Raw genomic sequence first — 24,216 nt, 5'->3', positions numbered from 1 at the left:
GGCTCTGCTGTGGAGTTCATGTGCTCAGAGGAGAGGAGACAGGGAGGTATACAAGTAAATTACCATCACAGGCTTTCAGCCTCTGACTAAGTGCAGTCTGTGTGGCAAGCACAGCAGCTGGGGGCTCACATGGGAAAACCAGCAATTTTTCTGGTTGGGGAAATAGAGAAGGTAGGACGTGTGAACAGTAAACAGACTGGCAGAATCTTGCAAAAAGAAAGCCAGAAAGAGGATCCTCAAACTTGACTACCTTCATCACTGACTGATCCCTAAGCCACACACGTGGGACAGAATCAAAGCAGACCAGCTAAAGACAAAGGACCTTTTGAGAAGAGACTGGAGACACAGGAGAAAGCCACAATAGAAAGAGCCTGCAATTCAAGCCCAGCCAAGAAAATTACCTGATAAAATAAAGAGAAAAAATTCTCAGTGAAGAAAAATAACAGAACCCAGAATCTCCATAATGTAACATTCAAATATCCAGGATACAATCTAAAATTATCCAACATGTGAAGGAACAAGAAAATAAAACATATTTTTCTTAAAAGAAAAGAAAATCAAGTCCAATCCTGAAATGAACAAAATGTTAGAACTGATAAGAATTTTAAATCAACTATTATATTTATCCTCAATGAAACAAAACATGTTTCAATGCATGAAAATTTGAACAGATAAATGAAGAGATGCGGGAAAGAAACAGAAACAATAAAAAAAAGAACCAAATAAAAATTACAGAACTGAAAAATACGATTGTGGAAGATAAAAATGCACTGAGTATATTTAACAGCTGAGTTTACATCAAAGCGTGAACCTGAAAGTAGAGCAATAGAAATCATCCAAGGAGAAGAACAGAGAGGAAAAAAGAGCAAACCAAACAAAACCAAAACCCAGAGGGACTGACCTATGAGATGGTGGAGGAAGAACCTTCAATAATCTGCTCCTCCATGAAAGCAAAGAGAATACTGGCAGAAACAGTCAAAATCAACTTTTCCAGAACTCTTGAAATTAACTGAAGGCTTGCAATAATCCATGGAATGTTTATTCAAGAAAAATGCCTGAATCTCAGTAAGAACTGTGAGCTTCATGGTGGCTTAACATTACCTAGTCTCATCCCCCTTCCCCCAGCTTCACCGTAGCTTTGAAACCAACCGCCTTGCAGCTATGGTAGCTGTGAACACCAGCAACCTAGCAACCACTCCAGGGGGCAAAATGGGTTTGGAGCTCCCCAAAAGCCCATCCTTAAGAGAACTGTCACTATCTAACCTATGTGGCAGCTCACTCAACAGCTCCATTCTCAGGGCTTGTCTTTTTTTTTGTCCTGACTCAGAGCTTACTCTAAGCAAACAGCCCTATCCCCAAGGCACATTATTTAACTTTACAGGTGCCAGAGGCAGTGCCTCCAGAAGAGACTAATTAGAGACCCACCAAAAACCTTAAAAGGAAAAACTGGAGAATGAGAGGTCTGCAGGGGCTTTCAAAAGCTCCAACATATTTCTGGAACTCTAGAAGGACATGTACATGTACAGGGCTGTGGACATACGCAGGAAAGACCTGCAAAGGCCTACAACCTATGGATGACTTTGAGGATTTGCATAAGCAGGAAGTAAAGGCTAATAAGGCAGAACTGTAAACTGTCTGCCAGAGCATTAGAAACCCCAAAATAAAATGAAGCAAAAGCTGACAGACCTAGAGTGAGAAAGAGACATTTCAACAATAACATTTAGATGCTTCAATACTCCTCTTTCAATAATGGATAGAACAATTAGCAAAAGAGGAACAGGAAAGAGAAGTTTTGAATGAAACTATAAGCCGACTAAACTTAGAAGACATCTATAGAACATTCCACTCAACAACAAAACACATTCAACACATTATTTTCAAATGCACTTGGAATATTCTCCAGAATAGGCTTTACATTAGGCTATATTATAAGTTTCAATAAATTAAAAAAAACAGAAACCATACAAAGTATTTTCTCTAACTGCAATGGAATGAAATTAGAAATCAGTATCAGAAAGAAATGTGATAAATTCACAAATATGTGGGAATTAAACAGCATACTTCTAAATAACCAATATCACAAGGGAAATTAGAAAATACTTTGAGATGAATGAAAATGAAGACACTACATACCACAACTTATGGGACGCAGCTAAAGCATTGCTTAGAGAGATAGCTGCAGCTGTAAACACCTATTTTAATAAAGAGGAAAGATTTCAAATCAATAATCTAGACTTTCGCCTCAAGAAACTTAAAAAAAAAACGACAACAACAAAAAAACCCAAAGCAAGATGAAGGAAGTAATAAGACTACGCAGAAATAAATGAAAGAGGAAAGAAAAATAAAGAATATCAATAAAATCAGAATTGGTTCTTTGAAAAAAACAATAAAATTGACAAACCATTAGCTAGACAGACCATGAAAAGAAGAGAGAAGACTCAAATTACGAAAATTAGTAATAAGAGACATCACTATAGACCTTATAAAGATAAAAGGAATTATAAGAGAATACCATAAACACTATATGCCAACAAATTAGACAACAGATTAAATGGACAAATTCCTAGAAATCCGCAAACTACCAAAACCGGCTCAAGAAGAAATGGATAATCTGAATAGATTTAACAAGCAGAGACTGAACTAGTAATTTGAAAACTTCAAACAAAGAATATCCCTGGCTCACATGGCTTCATTAATGAATTCTACTGTATATTTAAAGAATTAATACGAATCCTTCAAAACCTCTTCCAAAAGACAGAAGAGTGAACACTTCCTAACTCATTCCATGAGGCAAGTATACCAAGATACCAAGTATACTTGATACCAAGACCAAAAAAAAAAAAAAGATATGAAAAGAAAACTATAGAACAATATCCTTTATTAAGATAGCCATAAAAAATTCTCAAAACAAATATTAGCAAACTCAACCCAACAACATATAAAAAAGATTATACCCCGTGACCAAGCGGGATTTATTCCAAGAATGTAAGACTGACTTAACAGAAATCAAAAATCAATCAAGCTTATAAACTGTATCAATAAAATAAACAAGATTATGTTAATAGATGCAGAAAAAAGCATTTGATAAAATCCAACCCTTCGATGTTAAAAATACTTAACAAACTAGGAACAGAAGGCAACTTTCTCAAAATAAAGCCATCTATGAAAAATCCACAGTTAATGTCATATTTAATGGTGAAAAACTGAATGCTTTCCCCTTAGGAGAAAAGAAAAAAGATAAGGATGTCCACTCTTGCCAATTCTGTTCAACACTGTATTGGAGGTTCTATCCAGGCCAATTAGGGAAGAAAAATAAAAGAAATCCAGATTAGAAAGGAAGAAGTAAAACTAACACTATTTACAGATGACATGATCTTATACATGAGAAAATTCTAAAGAATCCATTAAAAAAATTAGAACTAATGAATGAATTCAGCAAGGATGCAGGATACAAGATCAATATAAAAATCAATTTTATTGGGAATTCCCTGGCATTCCAGTGGTTAGGACTCAGCACTCACTGCCGGAGCCCAGGTTCAAACCCCTGGTCAGGGAACTAAGATCCCACAAGCTGCGTGGTGCGGACATTAAAAAAAAAAAAATTATTCCTATACACTACCAATGAACATTCTGAAAAGGAATTTTTTTTAAAAATCCATTTATAATAGCATCAAACTGAATAAACTAGGAATAGATTCAGCAAAAGAAGTATATGACTTGTACACTGAAAACTGCAAAAACATTGCTGAAAGAAATTAAATAAGACCAAATAAATGGAAAGATATACTGTGTTCACGGACTGGAAGACGTAATAATGCTAAGATAGCAACACTCCCCAAATTGATCTGTCAATTCAAAGCAATCCTTATCAAAATCCAGCTGTCTTTCTGCAGAAGTTGAGAAAGCAAACTGATTTTAAAAGACCAAAATAAATGGAAAATATATCATATTCATAGAAGCCTCTGCATTAAGATAGCAATCCTCCCCAAATTAACCTATAGAATCAACGCAATCCCAAACAAAATTCAAATAAGCTTTTTAAAAAGAACTGCTGAGTTAATTTTAAAGTTCATACAGAAAGGCAAAGGACATAGACTAGCTAAACCAATTTTGGGAAAAAAAAAAAAAGTTGGAAGACTTAAGGTACCTGATTTCAAGACTTACTACAAAGTTACAACCAAGACAGTATATTATTGGCATAAGTATAGACATATAGACCCATGGAACATAGCAGAGAGCACAGAAATAGACCCATACTTATATGGTCAGTTGATTTTTGCAAAAATCAATTTTTAGCAAAAATTTTTTTTACAAAAAAGGTGTACAGGTAATTCAATAGAAACAAGATAATCTTTTCAAAAAAATGGTAAAGGAACCGATAACTGTACAGGGAAAAGCCCTTGAACTTGACCTTGCATCATATATGAAAATTAACTCAAAATGGATTATAAACCTAAATACAAGTGTTAAAACTAGAAGAAAACAAAGGATAAAATCTTTATGATGTTGAGTTGGACAAAGATTTCTTAACCGGAACACCAAAGGTCTAAAACTACTGAAAAAAAAAAAAATTAAATGGACCTCATGAAGATTAAAAACTTTTGTTCTTTGAAAAACATGGTTAAAAAAACAAAACGGTAAGCAATGGACTGGGAGAAAATTTTTGCGAAACACGTATTTTAAAATGTCTTGTATCCAGACTACATAAAGAACTCTTACAGGCTCTGGTGGGGAGTTCACATGCCTAGAACTCAATAATATGAAGTCAAATAACACCTCTTCCCTACCCTTCTAAAAAGTGCTAAAAGATTTAAACAGATGATGCGCAAAAAAGATACGTGAATGGGCAAGAGCACATGAAAAGATGCTGAACATTACTAACCACCATGAAAATAAAAATTTAAATCCACTAGAATGGATAAAATTTTTCAAAGACGTAAAAAGATTGACAGTACCAAGTGCCTGCAAGGATATGGAGCTATCAGAACTCTCATATATTGCTGATGGGAATGCAAAATGGTACAGCCAGTTTGAAAAACCAAATAGTAGTGCCTTAGAAAGTAAAACATACATTTACCATACAATCCATCCATTCCATTCTAGGTAGTTGCCCAAAAAGAATGAACACATATGCCCACACAGAAACTTATTCATAGCTAGGGGTCAGCGATGGAGGATAAGGACAACATAAGGACAACATAAGGACACCTGTGGTGATGAAACTGTTCTGTATCGTGACTTTATCAATGCGAATATCTGGTTGTGAATATCTGGATGTGCTTTAGGTTTGCAAGATGTTATCACTGAGGGAAAATGGGTAAACAGTATACTGGATCTCTTGTGTCATTTCATACAACTGCATGTGAATCTACAATTTCCTCATAATAAAAAGTTTAATTAAAAACATAACAAAACTCATTCGCAAACGTAGCAGCATTACTTATAATAACTCCAATCCAGAAGCAACTCGAATGTCCTTCAACTGGTTAACAGATAAACAACAGTACATCCAACCCATGGCATACCATTAAGCAATTAAAGGGAACAAAATAATATATGCAACGACATGGATGAATTTAAAAAACATTAAGCTAAGTGAAAGAAATAAAACACCAAGAGTAAGATTACATAGTGTATGATTCTACTTACATGAATAGCAGTAAAGGAAAGTAGATCAGTGATTGCCTGAAGATGGGACTGTGGGGAAAGGTTAGAGTACAAGGGACAGGAGCAAACTTTTTAGTGTGAAGGAACTATATTGCTCCTTCTAAAATTTGATTATGGTGGTGGTTACATGATCATGTACGATTATCAAAGTTCACACTGTATGCATAAAATTGGTGAATTTTGTTATTTAAATAATATTTTTAAAGAGAAAAAAATTAAGGCTTATAAAATTAATACCTGTTAGCGTCTTTCCTGCATTCAAAGGAGGTGCAATGACTCTGAAAAGTTTCTGCATAAAAATTAATAGGAAAACAACATCATCTTAAAAAAATATTTTAAAAAATAATCTAAATCTTATGCTATTAATCACCTTTCTCTGATTGAATTAGTCATTTGCTATTAAGATTAAATATAAAAACTCTTAATGTGGACATGAACTGTTTTCGTAGGATCACTGGGAAATCATTATTGTTCTATTCCTCATTGAAAGAAACCATTTAATAAACACCAGTTAGAAGAAGGTCCTTGTTGAGATCATTATTTCTAATATAAGATATCCTTAGGTTCCTAAAAATGCTTTATTCTTTAAAAAATAGTAAGCAAGTCAAGGGATTAATAGCCCACCAAAAGGGTAAGATTACTTTAAGCTGAAAACATGTGAACAGTCAGCAGCCATAGAAACAAACACCTAAATGTAAGCAGAGCCCCTGAAAACATAAGATTAATGGCAAAACTATGTTGGCCTTCCTGGGAGGGAGTTTCCTATTTAGGAGAAGATTGACCCTTAGCACTGGGAGGTGGTGCAAAGCCAGCTGTGCATTAGCAAAAAAAGCTCAATAAAACTATTCATATTTTCCAAGGAAAACCTAAATCCCTCCCTCACACCCCAAATTTCGTTAAACTGGTATATAAACCTTTACTTCTCTGGTTGTTCAGTGATTTACTCATTTCTGCGTGCTCCCAGTACAACTGTGAATAAACCTTGTCTTTTCTCCTGTTGTCAGTTCCTTCGTAGCTCTCTCCCCACCATTCGGGTTTCAGGTGGTAGAGGAAAAGTTGTTCCTCCCAACACAAGGCACTCAGAAGCAGCCAAAACTAGAACTAAAGATTTCAGAAACTATGGTAGTCATCTCAAGTACGATGACACTGTCTTTCATTCTAGAAAATATAGAAAATTTCAAAAGGCACTACAGTTCCTCTTTTTTTTAAATTTTTACTTTATATTGGAGTATAGTTGATTTACAATGTTGTGTTAGTTTCAGGTGTACAGCAAAAAGATTTAGTTATATATATATATATATATATATATATATATATATATATATATATATATATATATATATTCTTTTTCAGATTCTTTTAATTTGGACCTTAAACTGAAATGACTAAATGTGGACATGAACTGTTTTAGTAGGATCACTGGTAAATCACTGTGATTTTCAGTTTAAATCTCTTTAAACTGAAATAGCTAAACTTTAAACACTGAACAGTGATCTCTTTTATAGGCAGAGAATTATAAAAGAGCAATCACAGGATGCATCTAACTTCCCACTGCTAAAATCTCCAAATGACTATTTAATAACAAATACCAAGCTCCTGCTGAAAGTCATTAACTTGAAAACTACTCAACACAAAACAAGGCAACGTCAATAGAAAAGTGTTCCATCTGAGATGCATAGCTATAAATGCAAACCAGATTTTGAGGAATAAAAAATCCACACAAAACAAAAACTTCAAAAGCAACAATAACCAAAAACCCCACAACCATTTTCATCAACATAGAATGCATCAAATTAGAATCTGTTTTCACAGATTATTTTGAGAGAAACTAGAAACTGCATTAATTCTTCCTAATTGTGGTTTAATAGTGGGATGGAGAACATTTTTGCATGCGTGCAGGTCATGGACCTCACTGAAGAGTCAGCTAAGAGGTGTGCAAATGTTAAAAATACTTATCTGAAATAGACAGTCAAGGTCAAAACCAGTGGGGAGGGCTGTGGCACTCATTTGGAAAATGACCAAGAGACAAGAAGTACAGCCAAAACTGAAGGAGTTATGAATTAGAGGGAGATTCACCTACCAAGCTAAATATATTTAAAGAAGACTGAAATATCATAGAATGACTGCTGACTTAATACTGGAGATGGTTTTGGATGTCCATTAAATATGGAAAAAAGTTGAGTGGATGCCTTCAGGAGAAGCCTGGGTCTTCTGATCCAGGTAATGAAGTCACTGTAATAAAGCAATGGGCTAGCAGGGCACGACATGGACCCACAATCCATAACCCATAATTCTGTCTATAAATTTAAGGGAAATAACACGATGAAGATGGGTTTGATTCTTTTTAAAATAAGCCCAAATGCTTTTTAGATGCTCTCTTCTAATGGTAAGGAGAATAAGAAATTATAATGAATGCTATAAAATTCTGAAATAGGAAAAGCAACAAATTAGCAATTGGCAAATCATGACCTCCCACCATTTTCAGGACCTTCCCCTAGAAGAATATATCTACAAAATAATATTACTCAATAGTACCATTACTCTATACAGTAAATATATATAATGAATTTCTTATACCTTTTGGAAAAGCTATAATAATATCAAAATTTTTTAGAAAAAATCTTAAAGTCTAATGGGCTTTTAATTTTATCTATCTGGGCTTTTAATTTTATCTATCATTCCCTGGGATTTAAATACCTACTTTGGCAGATAAAGAAGAAAGCAATAGTAGAAGGTATAAAACTAAAGACTATCTAAAGTCCTAAACAACAATGGGTGCAAGTCTAATAAATCTACAAGAAATTTTTTTTTTCTTTTAACATCTTTATTGGGGTATATTGCTTTACAAGGGTGTGTTAGTTTCTGCTTTATAACAAAGTGAATCAGTTATACATATACATATGTTCCCATATCTCTTCCCTCTTGCGTCTCCCTCCCTCCCACCCTCCCTATCCCACCCCTCCAGGCTGTCACAAAGCACCAAGCCAATCTCCCTGAGCCATGCGGCTGCTTCCAACTAGCTATCTACCTTACCACGTTTGTTAGTGTGTATATGTCCATGACTCTCTCTCGCCCTGTCACAGCTCACCCTTCCCCCTCCCCATAACCTCAAGTCCGTTCTCTAGGAGGTCTGCGTCTTTATTCCTGCCTTACCCTTAGGTTCTTCATGACATTTTTTTTTCTTAAATTCCATATATATGTGTTAGCATACGGTATTTGTCTTTTTCTTTCTGACTTACTTCACTCTGTATGACAGACTCTAGGTCTATCCACCTCATTACAAATAGCTCATACAAGAAATTTTAAAGTGATTGGATGAAAACAAACTATTCAAAGCAAATGGAGAGAAGAGAAAAAACATTAATAGACAGTATTAAATATGCATATAAGTTAGAATGTATCTTACCTCCATTGGACTAATAAATTCATTCATGCCTCTGTTGTAGACATAAATCATAGCATCGTATAGCCGATTTTCCCAACACATGAGAACTACCTGTAAAAAGGAAAAGTTGCTTGGTTCACACAATTGAGCAAATCTCACCAATTACTTTCCTCAAAGCTTTAAGAATGGGGAAGATCTTAAATTCTCTTTCCTAATTTTTCTTATTCCTTCTCTGAAAAAAACTGAAATGGAAGTACTCAAACACAGTGCCAGGGTAAGAGCTGTTGTAGGTTCAATGTTACTTTCAACAGTACAGTAGCTACTTTTAAACATCCTCCAATGTCTGATTTTATTTCTTCTCTATCCTCCCCCTTTCCATATCCATCTTACCTTTGGTCACTAGTTCTACAAATATTTACTGAACATCTATATTCAGGTCCTCTCCTAGGCACTGGGGATAAAGTGATAGGTAAGACAAACCCAGAACTATTCTCTACCCTGACAGAACTTCCATTCATCCTGGACACTCACCAAAAGAAGGGGCACAAAATGGTGCGTGAATTATGACTTGGGGAAGATACTCAATTACACAAATAGTTCATTTACAAATGTGGTAAGTCTATAAAGGAACTTGACTTGGTCTGGAGTATTCAGAAGGTCATGCCTGAGGGAGCAATATTTAAGTTAGGACCTAACGGATACATGTATGTGAGCCAAAAGCCGATGTGGAAACTAGGGGCTCTGCAGGCAGAAGGAGCAGTAAGGATGAGGAATAGAGATGACTTAAGTATAGAGCACCCTATATACTGTTCCTACGAGAGCTATATTATACTACTGAGTGACAGGAGAAGACCGAAGTGGAAGAGTAGAGGTCAACAAAGGATAATGATAAGGAATAGCCAAAGGGAAAACAAACTACTAGTCTGAGGGAAAATGGAAGTGAGGTGTCATGGGAGAGTCCTTCTAGACAACAGCATGTTCTGGGACCTCTTCTCTTTTCTCACTTTCCGCCCTCTCAGCCAGTGCCATGATCATACATCTCTTTACAGCTTCAGCCCTAACCTCTCCTCTGACCGATATATCCAACCATTGACTTGATATCTTCACCTAATGTCTAGTAGCTATCAAAATAAAATGGCAAAATACAACTCCTGATTTTGTCTCCCAAACTTAGACCTACCCCAGTCTTCCAATCTTCTTAAAGGAATCACTATCCACCTTGTTTTTCAAGCCAAAAAATTAGGCAACAGCCTTAAATTCTCTCTTTCCACACCTTTAGGTCCAATTCATCAGCAAATCAGTTCTACCTCCAAAATGTATCCAAAGTCAGGCCATCTCCCTCCATCTCACCATTATCATCTCTGGCCAGGACTACCTCCTGGACCAGCTCTTAACCAATCTCCTTGCTTCTTCTGTACTTGGCCCCCACCCCTCATTCTGTTATCTATAGGCAAATCAGAGTGATCTCACTTAAAACCTTTTAATGATTTCCCATAGCACTCAGAATAAAAAGGAAAAATCTGTACCTTGCCCTGAAAGGGCTACCTCTCTCTTTCAACCAAGCTGTTTGCCTTTTATCTGTAACTTTTAGCACCCAACACATATCTTTTTTTTTTTTTTGCATTAGCTGTTGTTTTTACCTGTAACAATCTTCTCCTCCAAGATTTTTGCACTACTGATTCCTTCTTGTCATTCAGATTCCAGATTTGATCAGACTCAGTGTTACTTTCTTGGTTTTCTATAACTGACCCATCTAAGATAGCCTCTCATTCTCTCTTTATCATACTGCCTGTTTGACTTTTAACATACTTGTTTTCGATATTTCTGGCTTGTTTACTTGTTTGTCTGTTTATTGTCAAACTTTTTTTTGCTAATGTAAGCCTTATGATAAGCCTTGTCCACCAGGGTCACTAAAGCATTGGAGGTCATTACAGACTCTAGTGAAAGTAAAGCTGAAGAATTATTAGGATGTGAATGAAATGGAAGAAGCAACCTAGAGAATGCTTTCAAGAAATGTGGGAAAGAAAGAGGGAAAGGGGTGGAGGAAGGAAAGAAGGAAGAAAGGAGGGAGGGAGGGAGGGAGGAAGGGAGGGATCTGGCTGCAAGTGGGAAATGTGATATGGCAGTAGCCAAAGGGGAAGGAGGGGAAGGCTTGATACGGAGAGAAGGGAATCTGATGGGGAGATTGGTTTAAACCGTTGTTTTAACATGAAAAAGAGCAGAGAATATTTACCTAGTGTTGGAGAAAAAGCTAAAAATGTTGGAAGGAGAAGAAATTATAAATTTCTCTTATATCAGTGATAGGTAAATAAAGCTAGATTGATAACATATGCTCTCACATCATCAGACCTATTGTCAGACATGAAGATTACGCCAAATTACCCACATGACAGAAAGGCATATGTAAAGAGGACCTGGCCTTTGCAAACTTACAGCCATTCATAAAGAGCTTCCATGAAGAAAACAATAAACATTTTCCAAACCCTTCATTTCCATGTGATTTTGCACATTAAAAACAAACAAACAAAAAACGATCCTTCTAAGTTTGTAAGCCACCGTACTCTAGTTCAATAGGGCTCAGCACCTTGGTACCTTTGTGCCTTTGCTCAGCATTAGGACTGAAGAGTTAAATGAAGAGTTAAGAGTGAAGTGTCTTAGGTCAGATACATATTGCTCCTCAATTAAGGACTTAAAACTTATTGTGGAGACCTCAGATATACTGGAGGTATATTATCAATGAGCTGGCTGATCATGCTAAGATGTCCTAAAGTTTGCTTCTTATACTATGCTCTGCATTTCAAAACTTAATGTATGAAAGTTATCAACTCTGAACATATAAACTAGCTTTTCAAAAAAAATGGCATCATACACTTAAAAGTAAAAATATTCTATTTTTCACGTGGAAGTGCTTATAGTTGAAATTCACTTGCAGGATGAAAACTGTAGTAGTGAACAAACAAACTGGTGAAGAAGGATAGGCCAATAAGCATTTGCTGAGCAACTACCAAATATAAACCCTATGCTAAGAGCTCTGGGGAATGTCAAGGAAACCGAAGACTACTGGCTTGCAGGAGTTCCTAATCTAGCTTTAAGTAAAGAGCACTCCTAAGAAATATATTGACAAATATAAGTTTATGAGACCTCTTACCAAAAAGTGCTAAAAAATAATTAGGGTTGATGAAAGACAAAGTAAGGCCCGATGAGTCAGATAAATATATTCAATAAAGGAATGATGTTTATTCCATAAATTAGTAGACTGCCTATAAACTCACCTGCTGAATGTCTAGGCTGGTGATATCCATATGTACAATGAGGGCTTCCACATTTTCCATCAATTTTTTATCTTGGAAATGAACAATCAAGTCTTTCATTACCTGGGGTGTGATCCCCACCAATTTATCACTTAAAATATATGGTTCAAGGCACTCCAAAAACACTCCTTTGGCCACTGAATTCTCACTTAATTTGTCATACACCTGGCTAAATAAAAGATCCCTGCAACGAACGGGGAAAAATACTTTTAGGAACATTCCAAACACCCATTAAATTCAGTCTACTAAGTATATCTCATCTTTTTCCTATTTCAACTTACGTGCAAGTTTATTAAAAATAGTAACAATATTTGCAAAGAGCTTTATATTTTGAAAAATCTCTTATATATACTATCTTAATTCACCCAATACTTTTTACAAATAAAAAATGTTGAATAAGTTAAATTATTTGCTGAAAATCAGTTAGCTAACAAGTGATAGATTCAGAACTGCATCAGCCTTCTGACCTAAACCCTGTGCTGAATCCATTATGGCACACTGCTGCTTAAAGACAACATTGATATGGGAGCAGGTAGTACGGAGACTATGATGAAGTAAAAAAAAAATTAAATGGACTATTCACAATTTATCCTTTCCTCTTTCCTGGTATCTAAATATTCCCATCTGATCTGCAAGGCCAATCTGCTTCTTTATCTAGTTCTTGCCCCTTGCTTCCCAAAGGGTTTAGGTAGTGATTATTGATGGGAGAGGAAGAAGAAAATGTTCAATGTTTTAAAAATATGTCTGAAAACTATTTTATTGCAGAAACAAAAAAAACTGTAATTGGGCTTCCCTGGTGGCGCAGTGGTTGAGAGTCCGCCTGCTGATGCAGGGGACATGGGTTCGTGCCCCGGTCCGGGAAGATCCCACATGCTGCGGAGCGGCTGGGCCCGTGAGCCATGGCCGCTGAGCCTGCACATCCAGAGCCTGTGCTCCACAACTGGAGAGGCCACAACAGTGAGAGGCCCGTGTACCGCAAAAAAAAAAAAAAAAAAAAAACTGTAATTAATCAAATGCTACCACACTCAATAACTGTGTTTTATTTATTTTGTATTTCTTTTGCAAAGAGTCCAGAAATAATTTGAGTTCTATTCACCATAGACATAATCTGAATTTTGTTTTCACCCAATATTATATAAGCATTGTCCTAAGCTGCTACTTAACTCTTTAAAATTACTATTTTGTCTAAACACAATGTTTCAATATGCTGAAACATCACAATTTATTTAACTATTCCTGTAATGTATCACTTATTTCCACTATTTCACTATTATGAGTGAGGCCAAAATGAACATCTACGTATATAGTCTTTCCATTTGGGGGCTTAATTCCTTAGTCATTCTACTTTTAGAAATTTATTTAAAGTCAGAAGATACAAAAAATTTTGTGGCACATAAAATGTATTACTAAATTACCTTCGAAAATCATCATAGCACCAATTTACACAGCCATCAGTAATGTATAATTTCAACAGTTTCAACAGACAATTGTCTTTAGTTTTTTTCCATATAGTTTAATATATAAATTAAACAACATCATTGTTTTCAATTCTTTGATGACTGGCAAAATTAAATGTTTTCCATGTTTCCATTTACACAGTGTATTGACTTATATCATTCACTGATTCTTTAATTCTTTTTTCAAATACAAAAACTGTGCTAATTCTACTTACCTGTTAGGATTGACTGATTATTTATTTGCTAAATGTATAATCCCTATATATGTGCATCATGTCAATTGTGAAAAGTGGTAGATGGTTCATCCACAGGTGTGATTTTTCATGACAAGTTCCACAAAAAGGACAAGGAAGACTCTGAAAGCAATGGGATGGGGTCTTGCCTCATCTGAAGTCCTGGAAGGGGGACCAATGATAAACGGACTGGCTACAACTGCATAGAACCCCATGTTGCTTTTCAATAAACAGTATTTGCAATATCCTGGGGGGAAATCCATATCCATTTATTTTTTTCTCATATCCACAAGTGTAATTCTTGCATCATTTTCCCCCTTGCTTTATATTTATCAGAGTATTTTTCATGTTAGTTTCATTGTAATCAACAGTCCCTTACTTTTTTTTTTTTTTTTAAGGTATGCGGGCCTCTCACTGTTGTGGCCTCTCCCGTTGCGGAGCACAGGCTCCGGATGCGCAGGCTCAGCGGCCATGGCTCACGGGCCCAGCCACTCCACGGCATGTGGGATCTTCCCGGACCGGGTGTCGCCTGCATCGGCAGGCAGACTCTCAACCACTGCGCCACCAGGGAAGCCTGACAGTCCATTACATTTTTGTGATTACCAATTACTAGCCAAGCAAAAGGAACTGAGATTAATGAAGCCTTACTGTAAGAAAGATAAAATAAGAGTAACAAAGTAACTCTTATGAACTTAAAGAAAATGTCATATTTGCTAGCCCTTGCACCCTGTAATGTGTTGTTAAAAACAACATGCTAGGAAAGATAATTATATATTTCAATTCAGCACAAAAAAGCCCTGGAGAGGAAAACTAAAGAGCTACAAATTCAGTAAAGAAAGCATAAAAGTTGACAAACAAGGCACTCCTGTGACAAACTACAGCATGCAATGCGGGTAAGATTAATGGCAAAACTATATGCTTCTTTCTTAACCAGTAAGAGGCTATAATAAAGAAGCAAGAAAAATATAACTCAGCAACTCCTATCTGCATCTCTACCTTAAAATAAAACTAAAACAAAATTTTAAGACATGTTCTCGTCATTCTGGGAAAATATTTATTAGATCAACAGAGAAGGAGGGAAAAAGAAAAAGTACATACAAAAAAAAAAAGGTTTTGGCTCTTGTGTTTCTTTCTGTACTTAGGCATTATATTCCAGGGTGCTGACTTTGTTTCCTGGAACGGCTAATGTCAAAACTGATGTTTATCTCTTCAAGCTTAGCCTCCTTATAACCAGTATAATAGAAAAATCCATTCTGAATAACAGAGGGCCAACAAAAAGGTCTTCTACATAACTTCACCTTATATTAATACTCATATTAAAGACATTATTTGGAGTTTATCATACATAACTTCAAATTGATAGAAAAAATGACCAAATTTACTTTTTGCACTATCAATTTTACAATTATAAAATGTGAAGAACTCAGCTTTGATTATGAGATAATTACAAATTCAGAGACTGTCTGAAGGGAGCAAGAGCATCAATCCTAACACTTGCCTGTACACTAAATATAAAACCAGAACCAAATAAACAACCCCCCACTACATATGAGTGAGATTTAATAAATCCAAAGTTGATTTCGGCTGGCCTCTTTATTTATAAAATTAAAAACAAAGTTCAAAAGAATAGATACATGTAAATACATATGAAAAGATGTAAATACACCTGAAACTAACACAACATTTTTAATCACCTGAACTCCAATATAAAATAAAAAGTTAAAAAAAAAAAAAGGGCTCCATATGACCTGGAAAATATGACCTTTACAGACAATCCACTTTTTTTTTTTTTTTACCAAATTTCACTTATTTAATTAAAATTTATTGAGAACCTGTTACATGTCTGGCTACTATCATAGATGCTGAATTGTGTGCAAAATGAAAGTTATTTCACTGCTCAAAAAAAAAAGTTCAAATGATCTTCAAGAAATTATGTTCAAAATGCTCTGTTTCCTGATACAAGTATCAGTTTGTAAATATTTCCTTTAAAAAGACATGGCTTAATTAAACTCTGTGAATATACTGAAAACTACCATACTCTTTAAAATGGTGAATTTTATGGTATGTGAATTATATCTCAACATAGCAGTTAGATAAAATAAAAAGGCATGGCCCCATTTTTCACCTAGCTTTGATGTTTAGAATTTTAACTTGCAGTTACCAAGAAAATGATGAGAAAACTCAAAACATTAAGTTCCTCAACCATGGCTGATAATTAAAATCTTTCTGTTTCACAAATAATAATCCTGATGTTGAACAAGGTTAAACAAATACTCTGGCTATCAAAAGGCCACTTCAGGCTCACTTTAGATTTAAGAGAAATATTTTTGGTTCAGATTTTATATATAATTCAAGTTATCTGAATAATGCCTTCTTTTTGGATATCTGCTTACAGTGATATAAGCTTGAAGTGGTCAAGATCATCTACATACAGCACCTATTTTGTTTTATAATGGCTTTGAGATACAATTCATAATAACATAGCATTTAAGCACTTATTTTTAAACAATGTTCAAAATTATGATTATAGTTCAAGTAAACTCTGGACCTATTTTCAAAATAAACTGAAATTATGGCTACTGTTGTATAAGCAAAATGACAAATCATTAAATATCCTACAAAAACCCTTGAGATATTTTATATCTTTTTCTAGTACTGAAAAAATATATATGCACTACCAAATTGAAATGAAATTGTGTGAGCAGAGACCAAATTATGAAAATAAAGGTAGATCTTCAGAAACAGAATTTCCTATCATTTCTGATTTTAAAAGATTCACAGAAAGATAATAAAGCCAAATTTTAACCAAAAAAGATGTCCATTACACACTGATCAGTATGCCCTACAGAGAAAAAGCAGTGTGGTTCCTGCCATAGTAAAAAGGATTTTACGTTATAAAAGAATTCTTACATATGAATAGAAATACATATATATCCTAGTAATATAATATTACTGCTGGGTATGAAATTCTATAACTTATGATACAGAGGTAACAGTGATCATAGTATAATAATGGTTGTGGTATTGAGTTAAAATTAATTTCAGAGTATGTACTGTGTTTATAATTTAACCCTCATAAGAGACAGTATAATATACGAAAATAAGACGACTGACTATAAAACCAATGTACTCAATCAGAAAATATTAATATAAAAGGTATCTGGAGGCCAGTATTGAGTGTCTAAGTGACCACCCTAGAAGTGGAAGAAGTTACTTGAAATTGGCTGAGTACTAGATTATGTTTTGTTTGTTTGTTTTAGTTGTTTGCTATTTAATGTAATTACTGATATATTTTTAAATTTATCATTTATTTTTTCTCCTTGTCTTAACTATTCTTAATTCCTTTTGCTCCTTTTGACTTTTTTAAATTGTATTTTTAATCATGACACCATTTATTACCTTGTTAGTTATATATGTTTTTACTATTATATACTAAGTATGGGTTTAGAGATTACAATCTGCATCTTCAAATTATTAAATTATAATATAAATTAATAAATTTACCACCTTCTAGACAGTGCAAGGACTTTAGAACATTTTAACCTTATTTATTACCCTTTTCTCCAATTATGTAGTATTGTTTTCATATATTTTTCTCTTCATTTTTCTTCATGTTTTATTCAATCCTCACATATATTGATTATATTCTATATTCACTTACCCACATATTAGCTTTTCCACCTCAATCATTTTCCTTTTATCTAAAGAACAACTTTTGTTATTTTTTTAGTGCAGGTCTGCTAATGATGAATTCTCTCAGTTTATGTTTCTTAGAATATATTTCTATATCATTTTCAAAAGGTATTTTTGTTGTATATAGAATTCTATATTAATAGATGTTTTCTTTCTGTCCTTTCACAATTCTGTTGTCTTTGGTTCCATTATTTCTGTTTAGAAGTAAGCTGTAAGGTTAATTGTTACCATTTTGAAGGGTTTTTTTTCTTTCATAATGACATTAAAGGTTTTTTGTCTTTAGTTTTCAGCAGTTTAACCATGATGAACCTACATGTGTTCTAATTCAGCATTATTCTTAGGGTGTAGCTCTTCACAGCTCAATCAAAAGCCTGGAGTATTCAGCGCCCCTCTTCTTGTGTGATCCTTGAACTCAACTGCAGCAACATCACGAATTGCTCTCAAGTTTTGCTCAGCTTCTCAACCCCTCAGCTGCCATTTTTCAGAGTTGGCAATTATCTCAACAGGAAGAGCCAGCTTCTGTGCCTCTCTCCTCTGCCTGGATCTTGGTACCACAGATCCTCATCCCCTTGGTAGCTCTCCGACGCTTTCATATAAATTTTGTTAACAAATTATCCAGATTTCCCAGCTGTCCTCATTGCCATTGCTAGAAGCAGAACTCCTATGTGAGACGCTCAGTGCAGTATGCAATGCTATGCCACTGTCACTCTTAGTATAGTCAAACTCATAGGTGTAGGCTTGTTATGATTTGTTCTGTTGTGCACCAAGAGTTTTCTTTCTGATAATTTCTGTCTTCCTTTAATTCAGGAAAATTATTAGCCATGTTCTCTAGTCTTTAATTTTGGAACAATGGTCAGGTATATGTTGAAGCTTCTTTTCTATTCTCCTCTCATATTTTCTAAGTTTTTATCTTTGTTTATGCTCTACATTTTGTTCCAGGTAAATCTTTTTTTTTTAAGACAGTATCTGTGTTATGCACAATCTGAGCATTCTTAAAAGCAATCTCAACATCACAAATATTTTGAAAATTTGGGAATGTAGAAGAGAAGATTCTAGATGCAAATAGAACCAATTGTCAAAGAAATGGCATAAAGAGAGTGTCCAGCTTAGGGAGAAAGATCATACCGGAATTAAGTTACATAATTTTTAAATCCCTCTGCTTCAATTGAGTCTAGGGAATTGATCATTTTTAATCTTATTATCTATGGAAACTCTAAGAAAAATTTTAACTCTATTTTTAAGTGTGATTACACTGAAGTATTTAAGAAACACAGAATTTTTATATCTAATAAATCTTTAATCATTGCACGTTTGCAATGGAAGGAAATTGAAAGATGACCTAGACACAAAGAATCAAAGTTGATCAAATGGCCTATTTGACCTCTTTACTCATAAGCTCAGGCCCATATATAGAATCTTAACATTATGATGAAAAAGAAAAGCCAGTATGATGAGAAGTAAGCAAGCACAAGAGCACAGAATCTAGAACACAAAAGGGAACATGTGACCCAATGCCTAGTTCCACAGCCTCAAACTTTCTTACACTGCTGAGGACACTACCCTGTCCCTTCTGCCCCTACTGGAACCCAGAGAGTAGAAAAAGTGGGGAAAGAGACCAGGAGGGGAAAGAGAGTAAGAACACACATGTTGGAACTTCTCCTAAGCAGAAGCAGGATCTAGTACAATCTGGTCTTCAGCCTTCAGAAACAGTCAAGAGAGAAGGAAGCCATACTATTTGCACTATGGTCCAGGAAAAATATCCAATCCTGGATCTAGGAGTACGTGTGTATGACTGGATGAAGGAAGGAGAAAAGGACCAAGAAGAGCTCAGAAAAGGATCCTTGAGATCTCCCTTCCCCTTGGCAGTCAGGGATATACTATGACTGCTGGTATTTCTGAGACCTCCAAAACAAATACTGTACTCATTTCAGACACAGCCCAGAAAAAAACATGCTAAGGAGTCAGGAAAAATTAAAGGAAAGAAAGAAACTGATAAAAAATGAAGAAATAATAAATAGATTCTAATTTGGTGATAATCTAGACTACATCTTGTCTTCTATGTTGGATGCTCTGATTTAATAAAGAAATTACTTCATTCTCAGCCAGTCAATAGATTAAATAAAGTTGGAAATATTTCCTTTTCAAGTCATATAAGAAAAGAAAAACTTATCCCTGGAACATTAACATTTTGGAGAATAACATAAAATATTTCTGAAAGAAAAAACCCCCTTTTTTTTTTCTTTTTCCCTATATAATCCATCTTACAACTGCTCAGGTCATTTCAACTTTATCTCACTGTGAGAGTATTCAAGATTTCAAGTTAATGATCACAAGTCACCCTGCAAACCAAGAGGCAGAATTACTTCATTAATTCAACCATCAGGCTACTCTGTGCCAGGTACCATTTAGGTAGAAATAATCTGTTTTATAAAGATATGCTTTCTTACTCTAAACAAAATTTAATCTCTTAGATATTTTATTTTATCTCATTTATATTATCTCAACTTGAAGATTTAGGTTGGTCCCAGCATTTATTAGTATTAGAAATATCGCTACATCTCAATTTCCTTAACTTTACCTCTCTTACACTGTAATTATGAGGATTAAATGAAATAAAATATGTAAAACTGATCCATAAACTATTGAGGCTGCTTTAAAAAATATAAGACAAATAACAAGGAAGTGTAAGTGTAAAACATGAGCTGAAGAGAAAACTAAGTTAAGAACTAGGGTGAGGTTAGTATATCATGGCTCTTAGCTCTCCAGGAAACAATAATTAGCTTTACAATTCCCTGTTCATCAGCTAAAAGTGAGTTAGCTGTTCAGAAGATGCAAAAGTATTTCTGGTACTAACACCTGAGAGAAATTTCTTCCTTGGGCCCTCATAAAGAAGACAATGTTGGGGCTTCCCTGGTGGCGCAGTGGTTGAGAGTCCACCTGGTGATGCAGGGGACATGGGTTCGTGCCCCGGTCCAGGAAGATCCCACATGCCGCGGAGCGGCTGGGCCTGTGAGCCATGGCCGCTGAGCCTGCGCATCCGGAGCCTGTGCTCCGCAACAGGAGAGGCAACAACAGTGAGAGGTCCGCGTACCGCAAAAAAAAAAAAAAAAAAAAAAAAAAAAAGAAGACAATGTGTAACATAAAACCATGTTTTCAACAACATCCCAACCATGAAGACAACATATTTCACTGGATAATTACATGTAACACTATAGCTAAAACACTGGAATGCATCTGAGCCCTAAGTAAACAGAAGCTAGAGCTCTTTGTGATTTAATTGAAGGTCTGACATAGCAAATAAGTGCCCTCTTGATAACCTTCACTGATACTTTCTAAGTATGATCCAACCTTATATGATTTAGGCAACCTGAATAGACATAAATTCAGGAGTCAAGACAGTGTTGTAGAGGGTTTGGGGAGTATCTGCACTGGATCCTCACAGCTGTTCACCACTGAAAAAGCGATACGATCTGGTAGTTACGAGCAAGAACCCAAGAGCTAGGCTGCCTGCATTAGAATCCCACCTTTGCTCCTCAAAAAAAGTGTGAGCAAGTTTTGGCAAGTTACTTCATCGCATACTGCCTCTTGAACCTCCTATGCAAAATGAAGACAACAATAATACCTACCTCACTGTTATAAAAATTAAATAAGTTGTTATAAAAAATAGATAAATTAAAGTGCTTAGAACAATACCTGGCATGTAGGAAGCTAACTATTATTGTAAGTGTGAAAAATTATGAACTAGCACAGGTTGGTTAATTTATGTAGTTACTATTTAAATGAACAGACCCTAATCAAGAGTTTATTTACAGTGATTTCCTTTAAATGAAGAGGCTCTTAAAAAAGAAGCACAATAAATCTTTCCTTTTTTGAGTGGTATGAAATACTGTGTTTTAGTGATGGTTCATAAAAGAGCATATATATATAATGCATGAATCATACACTTTTAAGATCTTTAAGTGATTAAGTATTGTTCTTTTGCTATGCTCTTCACCTCCACTATCCTGCCACATAAATACACAGATGATAAATCTATATTGGACAAGTTAATTTTATTAGGTAAATGGACTGAAAATTCTTAAAGAATCAAATTTCTGTAAATTCATTTTTTAAAATAACCTACTGAGTCAAATTCATAGAATTCATAGTAGTAAATTATTGCTATAATATAAGCAAGAGGCAACTTGGACTCAAAATAATTGAACCTGACAGGCAATGTATACTCACTTTCGCTGCAGCAGAAGGCAGTAATCAACTATGATGGGCACCATATCCTGTAGAGAAACCGTAAAGAAAGCATCAGCACCACATCTCTGTCCAATGGCCCCCTGGTTAGACACAACACATAATGAAAGTAGTCTGCTTCAGATACTGTTAGATTGTTGGGAGAATATAACTTTGTACCATACTTTTGGTAAGCAATTTGGCACTCTGTGTCAAAAGCCTTAAAAATGTGAAAACACTTTTACCCAGTAATTCTATCTGGAAATTTATCCTAAATACATTTAGTAAGAAAAAAAATTTAATGCATTAAGGTATTCACTGCAGCTCTATAATAGAAGAAAGAGGAGAAGGAGGGGGAAGGGAGGAAGACATTGAAATTAAATACACAACATGGGAAAACAGTTAAGTAAATTTGCTATTTAAATATTATGTAGATATTACAAGTTTATAAAGAGTTTACAACATTATAAGAAACATTACGTGAAAAATATGTATTTATCTCACAACTTTGTAAAGAAAATATATCAAATTGATAATATAATATAGTTGGTCCCATTGGTGGCTCAAGTGATTAAGGTTGTCCATATTTTGTCACAATCCTCCAAACCAGCTATTTTAAGGTTGATTAATTTCTCAGTTTCATAACATTTTGACTGTTTTAAATTCATCATGTATAGACTCATATCAAATGAATGGCAACCCATAATTTTGGCCTTTTTCAAGAGAAACACTTTGAGGGAGCAGCAGTAGCTTATTATGACTAGAACTTGTCAAGTACCCAAGCATTAGATTTCAGCAGTACTCTTTCATTTTCTGCTAGCTGAAGAGCAATGGTTTCCTTTTAAAAATCCTGGAAGGCTTAGGTTCTGGGCAAAAGAATATCCCATCAGGAGGGAGAAGACATTATGTGAAAGAGAATACCACATGCTAACACTTCTTTGACAAAAAGAACAAAACCTGAGGAACCACTATTATCTGAGAGAGAAGTAAGCAGAAGGACCTATAATCCTAAAAGGCTAACCCTGCCCATCCATCCTGCTTCCTTTATTTATCAATATTCCTCATGACGACATTTATAATCTTACTTAGGTACTTCAAAAACAGGAACTAAAACCATAGATTTGAAAAGTCTCAACCCTGAATGAGAATACATATAGAGGGACAAATAATCTGCAGAGAAAAAACCTAGAAATACTGAGGAAATTTAACAAACACTCTTTAAAATACACAGCTGAGCTCCCCAAAAACTAGGGGCAATACCCAGGGTTTAAAATTGAAAAAGGAACTGCAAACTAAAGCAATAAGCCCTGAGCCATCACTGAGACTGTCCTATAAATTTGTTGTTCATATAAGAGCTTGGGTTTTAATGCCAGAAACAAACTGAGGCCTTAATTCTTGTAACATACGGAAGTAAAGCAAAGATCCTTCTAAAAACAGGATTCTTGAAAGGTGTCTCCTTAGTGAAAGGCAATTAGAAAAAACAAAAAACAAAAAAACCTGCCTATATGCATAGGAAGCTAACAAGAAAGGTTGTCTGTCTCTGCCTGGACTCAGTGGGGATAAATCTGCACTCTCCAAGAATCTATAATCAAGATGCTGCCCACAGGTGGATTTGGGATTTGAATTTACACTATCTCCTTAGTATGGGAATAATCAGGCCAAGAAATTAACACAAAAGGTGATCCTTAAAAAAGGATACTCCTGGAGCACTTGAAAGAAAAAAATTCCAGAAACAGTGTTTAACAGTTAACAGTGCTTAACAGTGCTTTGCTTAACAGGCAAAATAAGACCTCCTGATAAAGCCCCCAAAAGATGTGCCCAAAATAAAAAAGTTTAAAGCACCTCATGAAATAACATACCATAAGTTAATGTCAGCAGAAACTACAAACAGCAGGGGCGACCCCGAAAACTTCAAATATTATAATTATCAGGGAGAAATTATTAAAGTATATGTAGAATTATTAAAGGCATAAAATAAGGAATTAAGTGCCTATCCTAGCAGTAAGTACTAAGGATATACTATAGGGATAATGGAGAGTGTAACCATCAGATTAATACATGTAGACAAATCACTTTGTTGATTCTATGATGGGAGGATCTGGAAAACCAAGACTGAAGATAGGTGGCTAGTATAGTAGTCCAAGATGGAAACAGGAGACCAAACTAGGGTAGTGAGAGCAGGCATAAAAAACAGCAGATAGAATCAAGCACTGTTTATAAAGTAAAACTGTAGAGGTTGGTGACAG

General features: G+C 35.0%; 1 protein-coding gene across 1 annotated transcript in view; it reads right to left on the bottom strand.

Moving 5' to 3' along the window:
• Positions 1–24,216, bottom strand: part of VPS8 (VPS8 subunit of CORVET complex) — a 300,882-nt gene that overhangs the window by 174,943 nt on the left and 101,723 nt on the right. The window contains exons 21-24 of the mRNA XM_060150214.1: positions 21,974–22,020; positions 12,325–12,547; positions 9,074–9,163; positions 5,905–5,956 (exon numbers count right to left, since the gene is read on the bottom strand). Coding sequence (XP_060006197.1) covers positions 5,905–5,956; positions 9,074–9,163; positions 12,325–12,547; positions 21,974–22,020 — 412 coding nt within the window. The remainder of the gene's footprint in view (positions 1–5,904; positions 5,957–9,073; positions 9,164–12,324; positions 12,548–21,973; positions 22,021–24,216) is intronic.

Source organism: Lagenorhynchus albirostris, chromosome 5 (genome assembly GCF_949774975.1).
Source record: "Lagenorhynchus albirostris chromosome 5, mLagAlb1.1, whole genome shotgun sequence".
In the NCBI taxonomy this organism is placed as follows: domain Eukaryota; kingdom Metazoa; phylum Chordata; class Mammalia; order Artiodactyla; family Delphinidae; genus Lagenorhynchus; species Lagenorhynchus albirostris.
This window is presented reverse-complemented; position numbering and strand designations above follow the sequence as displayed.